Here is a 15361-nt window from a genome sequence, read left to right on the forward strand (position 1 = left end):
CTCGGTGCTGTCACATTTCTGTCCCCTCCCTGGGGCAGGGGACGGCACAGCAGAGAGCCCACAGAGCACCTGCAGGGAGACTTTGCTCTGTTCTTAGCAGGACCTTGTGCTAAAGATAAATTTTTGGGCACTTTACACATCCCATACTTCTTACTTTAAGAGGGAAAATTCTGCTAAATCAATAACACCTGAGAATACCAATCTATGCCTTATGTTGACTTTTGGTTGCCACTTCACCTTGCCCAATGAGTTTTGTCCCTTTTCAGTGTTGACCCACACCAGAAAAACCCCTACAGCCCTGCCAGTCACCAAAATTAACTCCTCCCCACCTTCAAACATGGTGATAAATTCACTGTGCTCCAAACTAAAAAAAAAAAACACATAACAAAAAAACAAACAAACAAAAACCACACCACACAAAAAGAAAACAAAAACAAAAACCAAAAAAACCCAAAAAAACCAAAACAAAACAAAACCAAACCCACAACACATGATTCCCTGAAGATCCTAGACCCTTCAGAAACCCTTTCACCTCCCACCCTTCCAAACTATCCAAGCACAACCAGGTGACAACAACCTTGCTGTGTTACCCTGGGTGTTCTCTGCTCCTCACACCCACAGGGCAAGGGATGAGAGAAAACCCTGGATTTTGGTCTGGGAGATAAACTGAGAACACATCCACACACAGCACTGTGAGGCAGGATTTAAAGGTGTAAAAGGGGATTGTTTGGGGGTTTTACCTCAGATTCCTTCCCAGGACTCTGCAGGTCGCTGTGAGATGAAGATGTGGATCCTCCATTCAGCTGGAGGAAAGGAAAATGTCAGTGTGGTTTGTGCCAGACAGAGTTAAACACACAATAAACAGCCAGGTTTAGCTATGCTGAGCTGCTGCAGGGATGGGAATGGAGCCTGGGGGGGATGGTCCTGCAGAATCCCTGGAATTCCCAGCAGGGCTGCTGCTCTCCCACATCCCCCAGCCAGGCAGAGCGTGGTCCCCATCCTGCCAGAATAGGGACATTGCCACCTCCTCCTCTGTCCCTGGGATTTAATGGGTATGAAATTGGCTTCGCTCAACCCCCAGATTAAAACTGAGCATCCAGGCTCACCTGGCACAGGTGGGAGGAAGGGAAAGACTCTGATCCCTCCTGATCCCAACACATCCCCCTGGGCTGTGCTGCCCCTGGATCACCTGCAGCAGGTAAGGACTCACCTGAGTCTGTGCAGATCCGTTTGTCATGGGCTGGGGCACCACACCTGGACAGCAGAGAAAACACAGTGAGTGCCCTCAGGAAAGTTGGGATTGCTGCCTCAGCTCCCAGGAAAGCATCCCTCAGCATCCCCACCTGCCAGCCCTCATCTTCCTCCTCCCCTGCCCACCCCAGCAGCTCCTCCTGAGCCCTGACTTTATCCAGTGCTGTTTCCCAGCCCACACAAAAACCTTCCAGCCTCCCTGTGCCCTTCTGGAACCACATCCCTGCCACTTCCCCTAAATTCACCTCATTTCACCATTTTGGTCAGAAGAAAACACCTGCCAGGAAGGAGACCAAGGAACCTTCTGCAGGCACTACCTGCAGCACACTCCCTTTTTTTTAAACTATTAAATAGCCTTCAGAAGTTCTTTAATCAAAAACCTTAAAAGCCAACTCAAAAAATCTTCATCCAAATCAGCATGGTGGTGCTGTCACAGGTGTCAGCACACAACCTGCTCTCCAGGCACTCTGGAATGTTTCTTGCTCACTCCCAATGTTTTACACTAACAATAGCCCACACAACGGCAAATTTTATGCATTAAAGCTGCCAGTCACCACGATCAAGTCATTGCCCCAGGCACTACCATGGCTCACTGTCCCAGACTAACAGATGTGTTAATTGGGACAGGATTAATAACTGAATTATGTCAAGCGTGGACGATTCCCTAGGGACTGACTGGGGGGTGCAGCACTGCAGACTGCAGGGATTTCTGGGGCAAAGTGGAAAAATGAACCCAAATCATGATTCTTAGAGCGTGCTGGTGCAAAAACCTCAGTTGTGGCTTTGGGATCCTTAAGTGTTTTATTGCAGTGAATATTAGACAAGCTCTGAGTGAGAGTCAGCTCACACAGAAGTGATGTTTAGGTCTTTGGCATCATAAGTAGCTATATTTTAAATTTTTTTTTAATGAGAAACAGGTGTCAAATTACAAGGAATAGAAAAATGGAACTGGCCTTCAAAAACGAATTAGCCATGCCTAGAAATACTTTCATATTTCCTTAATCTAAAAGGGGTCTTAAAGCCCACTGACAGGCTTAAAGGTCAAGGTGCTCAGGATGAGCTGAGAGGTTGGAAATGATCAGTTTGAGGCCAAATAAAGAGGACAAGGATTATTTCCTGCTCCCCTGCAAACAACAGCATCCCCCAGAGCCTTGGCAGCACCACAGGTGCCAGGCAGACCCAACTGTGCTCTGGGGTGAATGCACTGAGCCAAGGCAGGGCCTGGAGCACCCAGAGGCCATCCCAAAGGCTCTGTCCCCATCCTGGGAACAAGAGCTCTGTCCCCATGCCGGGAACAAGGGCTCCTTTATGGCAGTGCCAGCAGACAGCCCTGCTCCTCCTCGGAGCATCTGACACCGCGCTGCCCGGCATTGTCTGACCCACTTCCCGCACAAATCTGCCCATTGAGCATCCCACAGCGCCGGGCAGCAGATAAGGAACAGCTGGGCTGGGAAACAGAGCTGCCCTTTGAGGCAGGACAGGCAGCTCCAGCCCCACCCGGCAGCGGGGCAGGTTGGGGAGTGGAGGAGCAGCTTTCCCTGCCAGGTTTCGGCAGCCAGGAGAACATTTCCTGCGCCGTGATCAGCCGGCGTGGAGTCCTTGCCTCTGCTCCAGCCTCGCTCCAGGGCTCCCCAGGTGCCCACAGGTTCCCTCACTGGGGCAAAGAGCAGCGTTCAGGCAGTCAGGGAATCGTCATTTGGGTTGGAAGGGACCTAAAAGCTCATCCAGTCCCACCATGGGCAGGGACAGCTTCTGCTATCCCAGGCTGCTCCAAGCCCTGCTCAAGTCAGCTTGGAAGGCTCCCCCAAAATCCCACCACACCTCAGTCCCTTCATGGCAGCACGTTCCAGAGTTAATTATTCACCCTGCCAAGGCAACAAACTGCTTTTTGGCTGGACAAGGGTGTATTCTCACTATTTATAAATAGCTGGGTGGTGTTCAGGAAACCAGTGAGGGATGAGACAGGAGGGAAACATGACTCTCCCTCACTCCTGAGCTCCCACCCATGGCACGGTGAGTCATGGGAACGGCGCGGGGTCACCCTGGGAAAGGGAGGTCTCACCTTTGGTGTGCTCCTCCGTGGGGGTCACCCCCAGCTTCTTGAAGTACTCATCCGTTTCGGGGTCCACCACCAGCAGCCTGGCCTCGGTCTCCCTGGATTTGATGTGGGACACAACCTCCGAGTGCCGCAGACCCTCCACGTTGATCCCGTTCACCTGCAGAGCCACGGCATCAGAACCCAAGCCTGAGCCCAGAGATGCTGCTCCTGCCTCCCAGACCCCCAGAGCAGCCCCCTCTTTCCCTATGGGCTGGGATTTTCTTTTTTTCATTCCCGTTGGGATGATAGGAAGGCTACAGGCTTTTTCCTTCCCCCTCTCCAGCCTGCCGTGGCATCCTAAACCCACCCAGCGCCTCTGCCAGAGCATCCTCTGTGTTATCCCACATCCCAAACTCATCCATGGGGAATCACAGACCCCAGGCTCCCACCCAAACCCTCTTTGGTGCTGTCAAACCCAACCATCCCCTCGGATGTGCCCCAGGAATCTCAGGCAGCCTGTGGGCACAGAGTGGGTTGGATGCACCAGTGTGTCCTGCGGCATCCTTCATCCCTCCGGGATGGAAAAATGGGAATTTCTGTGCCTCTATGGGCGAGTCCCTGTGCCTGGAGCACGGATTCCTGTCTCCCTTCCCTGCGTGCGAGCCAGGAGCGACAGGGAACGTGATCCTGTGCTCCCGATTGTTCCCCGCGGCGAGGGGACAATGGTGACTCAGGACATTGTTCGGGTGGGAATGAATCACCCTTTGTCCCACCGGGAAGGACTCTGCACCGCCCTGGCAGCCTCGGCACGACCCGGTGCTGTCCTCCTCCAAAGGGACAGGGCAGGGGACACCGCAGAGCCTGAGCTCCAAAATCTGTGATGCCCTTTGCAGGGATGCAGGTTCCAGGGATGAGCAGGAGCTCCTTTCCCGGGCTCTGCACCTCATTCCTGGTGCTGCCAGCCTCAGCTGGTGGCTCTCAGCCCTGTCCTGCCACCCCAGCTCACCCCAGTCCACAGCCTGGGCTCACCAGCCAGCCCAGAGCTGCTCTGCCCCCACCGGCACAGGGCTGGGGGGTATCAAATATTTATCCAAGCCCCAGTGAGGAGGCAGGCAGGGGATCGAGTTTCCGAGCTCGCCAGCTCACCCCGCGCTGCTTTGTGTGAGGCAGGCCCGGGGCCAAGGCCATCAATAAATAACGCGACCCCTGGGGTGACACTGCCACTGCACTGCCACCCGTGCCCTGCTCCCGGCCCCACGCTGCTCCAGCATCAAACTGCAGCTGCTGGGGAGAGGCAGCAGCTCCCACCGGCTGGGGAATCATTAGTGATGGGGCTGGAAAGCTCTGGTGTTGGGATTTGCCCACCTCACACTCTTCCAGGGGTGCAAATCCCATTCCTGCTTTGAGCTGGCAGCAATGGCTCAATCACTGTGGGGTGGTTTTGGGGTTCACCCTGCTGGGGAGCAGCCCAAGCAGGGGATATCCATGTGGGTAATCCACCCCACAAGGAAAGGGGTGACGGCTGCTGAGCCTGGGGCACTGCTGGGTCACTCCCTGCCTGTCCCTGTGCCCGACCCTGTCCAAGGCACAGCCAGCTCAGGATGGGAGAACCTCCTTCTCCAGGAAAAAAAACAAACAAACTAAAGAGAGGGCAGCTCCCAGCCCCATCCAAACCTTTTGGCCCCATCCTGGACAAAAAGGGTTGCCCAGCACCTGGTGACCCAGCAAGATGTTTCCAAGAGCATTTTCTCCCCCATCTTAACCCAAATAATTTTGTGACAAAATCTCTGCAAAGCCTTTCCCCCTATTTCTCCAAGCACTTCCCTGGCAGGGCATCAGCTCAGCTGGGTGGCACCAACCTGGCCTTATGCCCACAGTCACCTGCCTGACCCTCCTTGGTGCCAGGCAGAGCCACCACAGCACCCTGGGGACATGGGGCAGTGCTGGCCTGGGCCGTGCTGGGGGAATGGCAGGACTCAACAGCTTTGGAGGGCTTTTCCAGCCTAAACAACTCCATGTTTCTACTCCTGTGAGCTCTGCAGTCTGGGTAGAATCACAATGCCCACTTGGCAGGGGTGGAAGGAGCACAAAACCACTGCCAGAGCAGCACCATCAACCTCTGAATTAGAGGAGTATCAGGGAGATTGGATGGGAGAGGTCATGGGATGGGGTTGTTTCAGCTTCCCTAGAGTCCCAACCCTGCTGCTGCCCCCTGCCACCCTCTGTTACCTCCACCAGCCTGTCCTGGGGCCGCAGCCCTGCCCGGGCAGCTGGAGAGTCAGGATCCACCGAGCGGATGAACTGCCCCGGCCGCGATTTCTCGCTGTGCAGGTTGAAGCCGTAGCCATTGGGACCTTTCTTCAGGTGGCAGAGACGTGGGCACAGCTCCTTCTGGCCGTTTAAATCCTGATTCATGGAGGAGACAAGGCACAGGGGTTAATGGGTGGCTCTGGGGTGGCTCTGAGGCAGATGTGACCCCAAATAAAGCCCCGAGGAAGCGCTGTATCTGCGCCCCATCCTCAGCATGGGGACAGCTTAACAAATGGATTTCCTCTCATTGAGGCTATTTTCGAAACCCAATTGTCCGAAACCACTCCAGAAAAATGAAAACAAAACAAAAAAAATGCATTTCCTTCACCAGGAGTGGCTCAGATCAATCCACCCACAGCCCCGGGCAGGGAGGAACCAAGGCTGTGCTGTGCCCAGGCTCACCCAGACCCGGGACTGACCTCGAGCAGGTATTTCAGGCAGTGCCACACCCTCGGTGTCGGTGACACCACCATCACCCACTGGTGTCATCACCGGGGGACCAGCAGGTTGAACCCCAACATCCAGGAGCTCCCTGCAGCTGGGGAAGGATGAGCTTGGCAGGATGGACAGCACAGTGAAGGGTTTAGTGCTTCCCCCTCATGCCATGGAAAATGCTTTATGGCTCCTCAGGGTGGCCAGGGAGCAACAAATCCTGGTTTTCTGCAGGTCTGCAGGACTCATTACATTCCCTCGGATGTTACTCCCACCAGCAGCTCCAGAACCCAACACAGCTCCACATCTCTGGCACCTCAGAGATCCATTTTCACCCACATTTTGGGGAAAACATCCCCCCTGGATGAGTTTTACCCTTCCCTCAGCAGAGGGGATTTGTCTCGGATCACATTTGCAGGGAAATCTCTCCCAGCCTTTCCCTCCAAATTAAAAATCCAGGCAGCAATTTCCTCCTCCTCCTCCTTCCTCTCTGGGCCAAAAAGCACCATGAAACACCAAACCTCCTGACTGCTTCACCCCCTCAGGGAGGGATTTTACAGAGGAGAACAACGTGGGGACACACAGAATGGTCACCCCATGGATCCCCGTGCTGGGGGATGGAATTTTCATAGAATCCCAGAACAGTCTGGGGTGGAAGGGATTTCCACCAGAGATTCACTTTGCAATGGAGTTTTTTATTAAAGCCCAGCTGGTGGTGTTGACACCTCAATCCCAGAGCAGTTCTTGAAGGGCAAAAGCCATCAGTGAACCCACAAAGCAGCCAAGCCCCTCCCCTAGCTTCTCCACACCCCCAGAGCAGCCCTTTTATTTGATATAAAAAATAATCCCTCTGCACATTGAACCCTGCTGGACTTTTCCCATGGCCCTGGAGCAGCCAGTTCACCCTATCAGCAAACATTTCCAGCCTGCCTCGCAGCTCTTCAAAATCTGAAGAAAACAGGAAATGATTCAAATGGCCCAAGAGGGTTGGACTCGTGTGACCTTAAGGGACACACAGGGCTCTGTGCAGCAGGACAAGGGGAGCACGCCTGGGGTCACCAAAGGCCAGCTGGGATCACCAAAATCCATCTGGGGTCACCTATTTGGGTTTTTTAAGGACCTTTTAAAACCATTTTCCTCCTGCTCCATTCTCACAGGGTCAGAAGTGTGAAAACACTGAGAAAAATCACTGAGAATCACCCAAAAAAATCTGTGCTGGAGGTGCTGTCCCCTTGGGGATACCCTGGCAGGGTCAGTCCCTCCTCCTCCAGGGGATCCCCTGGGATCAGCAGGGAAATCAAATTACTCACTGAGTAAACCACCCAGGGAAAAGCTTCACTGCAGGATCCCTTTGGTGACCTGAGCCATGTCCTGCATGGGCTTTCACCCCAGAATCTTGAATTTAAGGTCCTTAACTGGAACGAATTCAAGACATTTATTTCTAAATACATACATATAAAAAAAAATAATCCCAATCCAGCATCTGTTCTGGGCAGAAATCCTGGGGGAAAACTGCTTATCCTCCCGCAGAGATGATCCAGGGCTTTTGCTGGGCTCTTAAACCTCCCAGCTAACGCAATCCTTGGCTGCTGGAAAAAACAGCTCTTGGAGCTGAGCTCTGCAAAGCCCCTGTCTGGGATTAGGCAAAGCTGACACTCCCCTCACTCACACCCCCAAAACACAGAGCTGCTGCCTCTCCTGCCAGCCCCGCTCTTTATTTTCCTTCGTTATTTTCTTTTCCACCCGTGCCAGCGTTTCCCTGCCTGTGTTCTGGGAAGATATTTCCTAAGCTCCCGGGGGAATTTGGCCTTTGTGAAAGCCAAAGGCTGCCACAAAGCGTTGCCTGGAACAGCAGCACGTTATCTGGGCTTCCCAGGAACCCTCTGGCAGCAGTGCTCTGGTTCTGCTCCGGAGGAGACTGTAATGCCTTTCACACGCCAACCCCCCGAAAGCCAATTTGGATTAAGTTGCACTCGCATGGATACTGTAAAATTCAGTGTCTGAATTCAACAGGCTGAATTCAGTGTGCTGAAACCGAAATTCAACTCAACTTCTTAACTTTTTTTGTCTTAAAACGAACCAAAAATTCAAAAATTGCCTGCACACAAAAATAAAAAAAATTGCAAAATTGAAGCTTTTTTTTTTTTTTTCTTTTCAGGAATCCAGGCACTTCCAGTGGCCACTGATTTTATGGCAAGGCACGCTCCATCCCTGTCTGTACCATCCCCAGGAATGTCTGTGCAGAGAAATGCTCCCTGGATGATGAGCTGCACACTCTCCCCCCATCCCTGGAGCTGCAGCCTGGGGCAAACCATCGGCATTTTACAAGGAAAAAGGTTTCGGAAGCGCAGCTCAAGCTGGTCCGTTTTAAAATGAACAAACAAGACATTAAATAACAATGAAATGCTTTCAATAAAATTAAAAAAAAACCAAAACAAAAAACCCCTGATTGGGTGTTGCCAGCTCTCACAATCTCATGGCAACTCTTGCAGCATCTGATATTTTATTTCCCTTAGAGTTTCCAGCGCTGCTGACGGGAACTGGGGTCCCTCAGGGACACCCCTTGGCTCATGGGGGTCACCTGGGGACACCTGGGGTTCCCCAGAGATACCCCGTGGCCCATGGGTGGCTTTGTGCCACCCCTGCAGGGACAGGGCCATTCCCACCTCTCACACCTGGGGCTGTACAAACCCCAAATGTCACCAGCTCTGATTAACGAGGGGTTCCCATGCCATTAATTAGCACACAGCAGCCTCCATGAAAGCAGAGTCCACTGCCAGAAGGAGCCAAACTGCCCTCCTGGGGTCTGAGGGGCAGCAGAGCATCCTCCAAGCTCCATTATCCAACCAAACCCACCTGTCCCTACAAAAACCCCTCCCCAGCTCCACATGAGGCCACCAGAGACCCTCCTGCTGTCCCTGCTGGCCCACATCCCAGGACAGGGATGTCCCCTGCTGCCCCCCACCATCCCAAAGGACACTGACTGCCACAACCACCCTGCACCCCACAGCATCCCCAGGAGGGTGTTCCCTGAGCAGGACCAGAAGGGCTTTTCCAAGAGCAGCCCAAAGAGCTGCCATGGTCTCTCCATGCCCAGCATGGCACACTGGTGGCCAGCACTGCCTCCAGCCCCTCTGCCCCACACACATACCCACAGTGGGCTGAAATGTGTTGAAAGCCACGCTTTAGGGCTTTATTCCAGGAATAAAACCCCAGTGCCAGTGTGGACAGCAGCTCTCCTGGGTCCTGCAGGAGAAGAGGAGGAGAAGAGCACACAGACACAAACACAGAGCTACTCTAGCAGCCACGCTGGGTTGGTACCATGGCCCTGGCACTGTGGTGGCTCCTGGCTCAACGCAGTTCCCACGGTGTCTCAGCCACCATGTCACCGTGGATGTCACCCCAAACCTCCTCCCGGGCTGACAGGACACTCTGGCACAGGCAGGAAGGGCAGGATGTCCCTCGGGGGTGTCCCACGATGGCAGCAGGAGCTCCAGCCCAGCTCGTGGCCCAGAATGGGGATTTGCTGGAACTCCACCAAGCTCATCTCCTGGGTGTGTTGGTCATAATCACGGGATCAGGGCTCGGCCCTAATCGGCTCACTCCTGCCTGGGACCACCTCACCCTGCTCCCAGCCCCAGCCCCTCCCTCCCTGCCCATCCCGGGGGCTTTTCTATTCTCCAAACAGGCTCCAGTCCCCCCTGTTGGGAATTGCAGCACCTGGATGCACTCCAGGCCCCAGACAGGTCAAACCTTTCCATCTCTGCTTGGCAGAGCTGGAGAAAACCCAGGCAGGAGCATTCCTGCCTAATTTACATTGTTAACATACTTTCTTTTAAGTCAGCTCCCATGGTGTCTCCTCTTCTGCGTGGTTTCAGTCTGAAAATTGCTCCTTTGGTCCCTCCAGAATGAACCTCAGCAGCACAACCCACCAGGGTTTGGGGACACCTGGGGACACCGAGATGTCCTGGGGGGACAGGGGACACTGCTCAGAGCCTCAGTGTCCATTCCCACTGCCTTGCCTCCAGCTGGGACTTCTCTACACCCTGCAGTTTGGATTCTCTGGGGCAGGCAGGGAGCACCCAGGGGTGCACAGAGGGATGCACAGAGGGATGCACAGCCACCTGCAGGGCTTGAGGAGCAGAAATGCAACATCCTGACCCAAATCCAAACCCCAGCAGGCAGAGGGGAGGGAGGGGCAACACCGTGAGCCTGGCAGGAGCCAAGCAGGGGGAGAAACCATGCAGGAAAAGGGACCACGGGTACAGCAGCACCAGAACAAGTGACCCATTTACACCCCCTGACAGGGCAGGGCCACCCTCCCCTGGCACTCCTGGTTATCCTGGGAGCTGAGCCGAGCCTCGGGCAAGCTTTAATTGCCACTATTATTACCACAGTTTTGTTGGGAGCTCAAAGGCTGCTGCCTGTGCACGGATTTAGGGATGCACTTAAACATCAGCAGATATTTGAAGGGGAAGGGGAAGGATGAAACCCAACTGTCCTCCACGCTGCAAGGATGAGGGAAGCTGGGAGGAGCAGGAGCCTCACCGTGGCTGCCAGCAGTGCCCACAGCCCTGCTTGCCATGAGAACCAGGAGGTTTGGGATTTGTGCCACGGCTGGAGGATTGCTGTCTCCATTCAGAGCTGTGCCAGGGATCCTCCTCCTGCTCCCACACCATTCCCCTTCCCCCAGGAGTGACTCAAGTTTTCCCATTAAAGCAGCACCAGAAAGGGGTTATTGTAGCCCTGCAGCCCCTGGGGCCAGGGGACCTCAGTGACACTTGGAGGGGGAGACACAAGTGACACAAATGGCAAAGGAGCCTCAAAACCCACCCAGACAGTGGGGCTGCAGTGCTGTGAGGAGGGAGGCAGAGCACCCCAAAATCTGCCCCGTGGGGAGAGGACAGAGCAGCTCTCAGTGCTGGGAGAAGCAGAGCAGGATGCTCCAAAACCAACCCCAAAAGGATGCTCCTGGTGCTCCCCAAGCCCTGGATGGTGCTGCAGCTGCTGGGAAGGGCTCAGGGCTCCCTCCTTCCCTCCATCCCTCCCTCCCAGCTCCATCCCCAGCTCAGTCAGCCAGCCCCACACGGGCTCAGGCTCCAGATGTTGGGGAAATGCTATAAATAACAGAGGGGGAGGGGAGCTGGGGGGACGCCAAGCCCACCGAAACACAAGCAGATGTTCTCCTTCTCCTTCCTGCAGGGCCAGAGCTGTGGCTGGGCAGAGAGGTGGTGGCTCCAGCATCCAGAGGGTTCCCACCAGCCAGGAATAAATCCTTGGGCAGGAGCAGCAAACAACCTGCTTCCATTTTTGTACAGCCACAACTCTAATTAGCAGCTGCCCTGATCCCCAGGAGGTGTTTCTGCTCTGACACCAATGGTCAGAGGAGGAAAACCTCCCACCATTCCTCCAGCACAGACCTGACAGCCCAGGGCTGAACATCTCCCACATTTTCTGAACATCTGCCACATCCAGGGCTCAGCAGGACAAGTTTCAGGTGCTCCCAGGGACTGCAGGGTGCCCATGGTCATCTCTACCCAGCAGAAAAGGACAGGCTCAAACGTGGCTGAGCTGCCTCAGAGAGCTTTAGCAGAGGCTGTGATCACCCCAAAACCAGCAGTTACCTTAAATATCACCAGGAGGAGGGCAGGCTGCTGATGGTGATGGCACAACCTGTGCCTCAGCTCGGTGTCACAGCCCTGTGCCACCACCAGGCCCCTCACCTGCCTGCCCCCAGCACGAATTCTTATTTAAATCCCTTGCATTATTCAAATTACTCCAGTTTTTTAAATTGCTCCAGCTGGGGTTGGAGTGATAGTAACATCAAAAAACATGTATTTATTTTAAGGGCAGCAGACACTGATGTCTGTGCTGCTCTCCCAGCAATCTCCTGCCAACCTGGGGGGGCTGCACAGCACATCCCCAGTGCCCTCTGGATCCATCCCCCTCTGGATCCATCCCCCTCTGGATCCATCCTGCTGCTTTCCCTGCCAACAGGCAGCACAAAGGCAGCGAGTGAGGATGGCAGTGAGTAATTCCAATTAGCAGTGGAACTCATCCAGCCACGGCTCCTCGGCAGGATCCACGGCCAAGCTGCAGCTGATAGGGTAATTTGGATATTTCTGGGATTTTTCTGATGACTGTCCCTGCAAGGAGGAGGAGGAGGAGGAGGAAAAGGATCAGCCATGCCATGGAAATGCTGGACTCACAGTGAGCCCCAGGGACACTCACCCAGAGCCCTGCAGCCCTTCAGGACACAGCAGAGGGGACAGTGGGGGTCACAGGGGACAGTTAGTGCAAAACTAACCCCAAAAGATTAATGAGGCCCTTCACCATCCCATGTCACCACAGCAGCAGCAAGAAGAGCTTTGCACCTTCCCTGTGGCTCCCACCAAAGTGTGCAGGTCCCCTGGACCTTCCCAGGGGCTGCAGGATGCAGGGAGCTGTGCAGCACCCTGCCCCAGGCACAGCCCAAGGGGTGCCATCCCAAGAAACTGCCAGGCAGCAGAAAACAAGAGCAGGAAGGACGTGGAGGGTGGGAAGGTCACCCGAGGTGCAGCCCAAGGTGACAGTGCTGCCAGGCAGGATGGCATCACTGCCACCCCAGCACGGGGAAAAGCAGCTCTCTCCCAGCTCCCAGCAGGGCTTCACCTCCCAGAAACCTCCTGCCAGAGAAATCAGAGCTCAACCTTCACCACGGCTGCCCCAGGCACGGGGTAAGCCCGGATTTGCCCCTCTCTGAAATCCCAGCACTGCAGCATTACAGAAATCCCCCAGCACAAAGGGGCCTCTCAGCATGGGGCTGCACAGGGCCACGTCCTGCCCGGGACCTCGTGTCCCCAGTGGGGACAAACTCAACTGACAGTCCCCATGGCACATCCTTGCTGTGGGGACACCAGCCCCGTCCTGATCCCCCCGGCAGTGATGTCCCCAGCAGAGCTGTCCCAGCCATTCCCTGGCAACCCCACAGCTGGGGAATTTCTCAGCCACAAGCCGCGGGAAGCTGCATTTTTTCCCCCTCTTTGCTGGCGTTTTAGCAGACTCAGACAGCAAAGGCACCCACGCTCTCCCCCCGGGCAGGGCTGGAGCCAGCAACGGCAGCACAGGCTTGGCTGGAGCAGGGAGCAGCTGGCCCGGCCAGGGAGAGAGGGAGGGAGGATGGAGGAGAGCGAAACCGCCACGTGCACGTGTTTTCATGGAGAGAGACAACTTTTCCAGCAGGATCTGTCAAGGAAACGCGCAGCCGGGATGGTCTGCTCCAGAAGGATCTGCTCCAGCACAACGTGGGGCACTTAACGTGGGTCCTGGCAGGCTGGCGTTTGTCCAAGAGGAGAAATATGGAATCTCCATTCTGGATTGAAAGGGATCTCACCAGATCCGGAGGGATCTGTTTTCCTCTGGGTGGGAGGGGAAAGAGCATTGCTCACTGCACAGGGCTTGAGCTGCAGGAACAGGGGAAAAGTCCTTCCCACGCTCACCATGAACCCCCAGGCGAGAGGAGGGACTGCTCTGGACAATGGGAAGGCAGAGGGAGATGCTGGGAATAAGCTTCCCCAATTCCACAGTGACCATCACAGAGCTCATGTCCCCCAGGGCAGAGACTTCTCCCACTCCCTGACACCCCAAATCACAGACAGGGCTGCCACATCTCCATGGACAGGTGATGGATCCCAAACAGAGCCTCCTGCCCAGGGCAGAGCTCCAGGCACAGCTCCCACCCCAGCTCAGCATCACTTCCAGCCAGGGCTGTGCCACAGCCAGGCACCTCCAGGCTCTGCCCAGCCACCCTTCGGCCTCCCCAGCTGCTTTTGGAGGCCAAAGCCTTGAGCAATCAGCAAACATTGGTTCATGCTGGCCCCACTCCTCGCCTTCAGTGACCCCAGGTCATCAGCAGGAATCCAGTCCTGCAGCTTTGTGCTCCCACGGCGCTCGCTGGGCACTGCAGGTCTGAGGAAAACCCCCGGAGGTGGAGGGGCTCTGTGATGCACCAGGCACTGCAGGGAGCACCTCCCACCCCTGGGAACACCCTGCACCCCGGGACAGGGAGGGTTCTTGGGAAAGGAGAGGTGTTTTTCCAAGGACTGAGGCTGCTCAGGCTCTGAACTCAGCCCTTGCCCCGTGCCAGGGCTGTGGGACTGAGGTCACCATGGCAGGAGCACACACCAAAGCCCACAGCCCACCAACTGCTCAAACCCACCCAGAGCTGCCCTGCAAGCCTGATTTTTGGGGATAGAGTGCAATGCCACTGCCCTGCAGAAAGCCAGCTGTTAGTCAAGGCATCTGATACAGAATGGGGGACACTGCTCTGCACCACAGGCCAGCAGGGACACAGCTCCTGGTCCCCTCCACAGCCCCCTAGTCCCCCACCCTGGAGGAAGAGGTCATGGCTGCTCCACTGAGCCTTGCAGAGCCCAATAAAGCACAGGCAGGGTGGGAAGGATTGGCACAAGCCATCCTGCTGTCCCTCCAGGGCTGGTTTTCTCCTCCTGCTCTGCCCCCAAGCCCACCTTGGAGCGAGGGGTGCGATGGGCAGGGGGACAGATCTGCACCCCCAGCCCGGCCCCTGCCCAGGAAGGGGGAGAACAGGCTCTGCTCTGTGAGTGCTGGGCCCAGGGAAGTTCAATAGTTTACTCCCAATATTTGTCTTGGCCGGGCAGCCCAGCTCGCTGGAGGAAATGGGGCAGGGGGAGGGCTGCAAACATCCTCTGCATTCCTCGTACCGAGAGCAAAGCCAGCTCGGGGCACCCGCGCTCGGGGTCACCCTATGTGAGCCATTTTGTGTTTAGAAATCCTGCAGTAAAACATCCAGGGGTGCAGTTTTCCAAAAAGCAACAGGGCTGAGGGGCCAAGCCTCAGCTTGACGTGCAAACCACTCGCTTCTCCCAAAAAGCCCCGAGTCGAAGCTTCTGCACAAAACCTGCTGAGCTGGGCACAGCACCCAAAACCTCCAGTTCTGCTGGGGTTCCCCTTGACCTCCCCTTCCAAAAGGCAGCCCTGCTGTCACTGCCCCCATTGCACAACCCTGCCACCAGCTCCATCCCATGCACTGCTGGGAAACAGGGATCACAGCGAGACCTGATGCAATCAGGGACCAGCAGGGCTCGTCCCACCCAGCTCCAAAAATGACATTTTTTAAACCCAACTTCTTAAAAGATGAGGGGGCTACAGATGATGCCCTTAGCCAGGGAGCTGAGCTTATCTGCAGCTGGACAGGGCTGGGGCAGATAAGGGCTGGGGTGGCCCTGTGAGCAGCTGGACACAGCACAGTGCTGGTGCAGGGGGAGGATCTCCTGAGATAACCCCAGAGGCAGTGCCAGCCCCGGCTGCTCC

General features: G+C 55.5%; 1 protein-coding gene across 1 annotated transcript in view; it reads right to left on the minus strand.

The window, feature by feature from the left end:
* NHERF2 (NHERF family PDZ scaffold protein 2) overlaps positions 1–15361 on the minus strand; it is a 31411-nt gene that overhangs the window by 3552 nt on the left and 12498 nt on the right. The window contains exons 3-6 of the mRNA XM_085074327.1: positions 5519–5695; positions 3314–3467; positions 1211–1254; positions 741–803 (exon numbers count right to left, since the gene is read on the minus strand). Coding sequence (XP_084930453.1) covers positions 741–803; positions 1211–1254; positions 3314–3467; positions 5519–5695 — 438 coding nt within the window. The remainder of the gene's footprint in view (positions 1–740; positions 804–1210; positions 1255–3313; positions 3468–5518; positions 5696–15361) is intronic.

This window comes from Lichenostomus cassidix, chromosome 14 (genome assembly GCF_008360975.1).
Source record: "Lichenostomus cassidix isolate B80296 chromosome 14, HeHo_3.0, whole genome shotgun sequence".
Lineage (NCBI taxonomy): Eukaryota > Metazoa > Chordata > Aves > Passeriformes > Meliphagidae > Lichenostomus > Lichenostomus cassidix.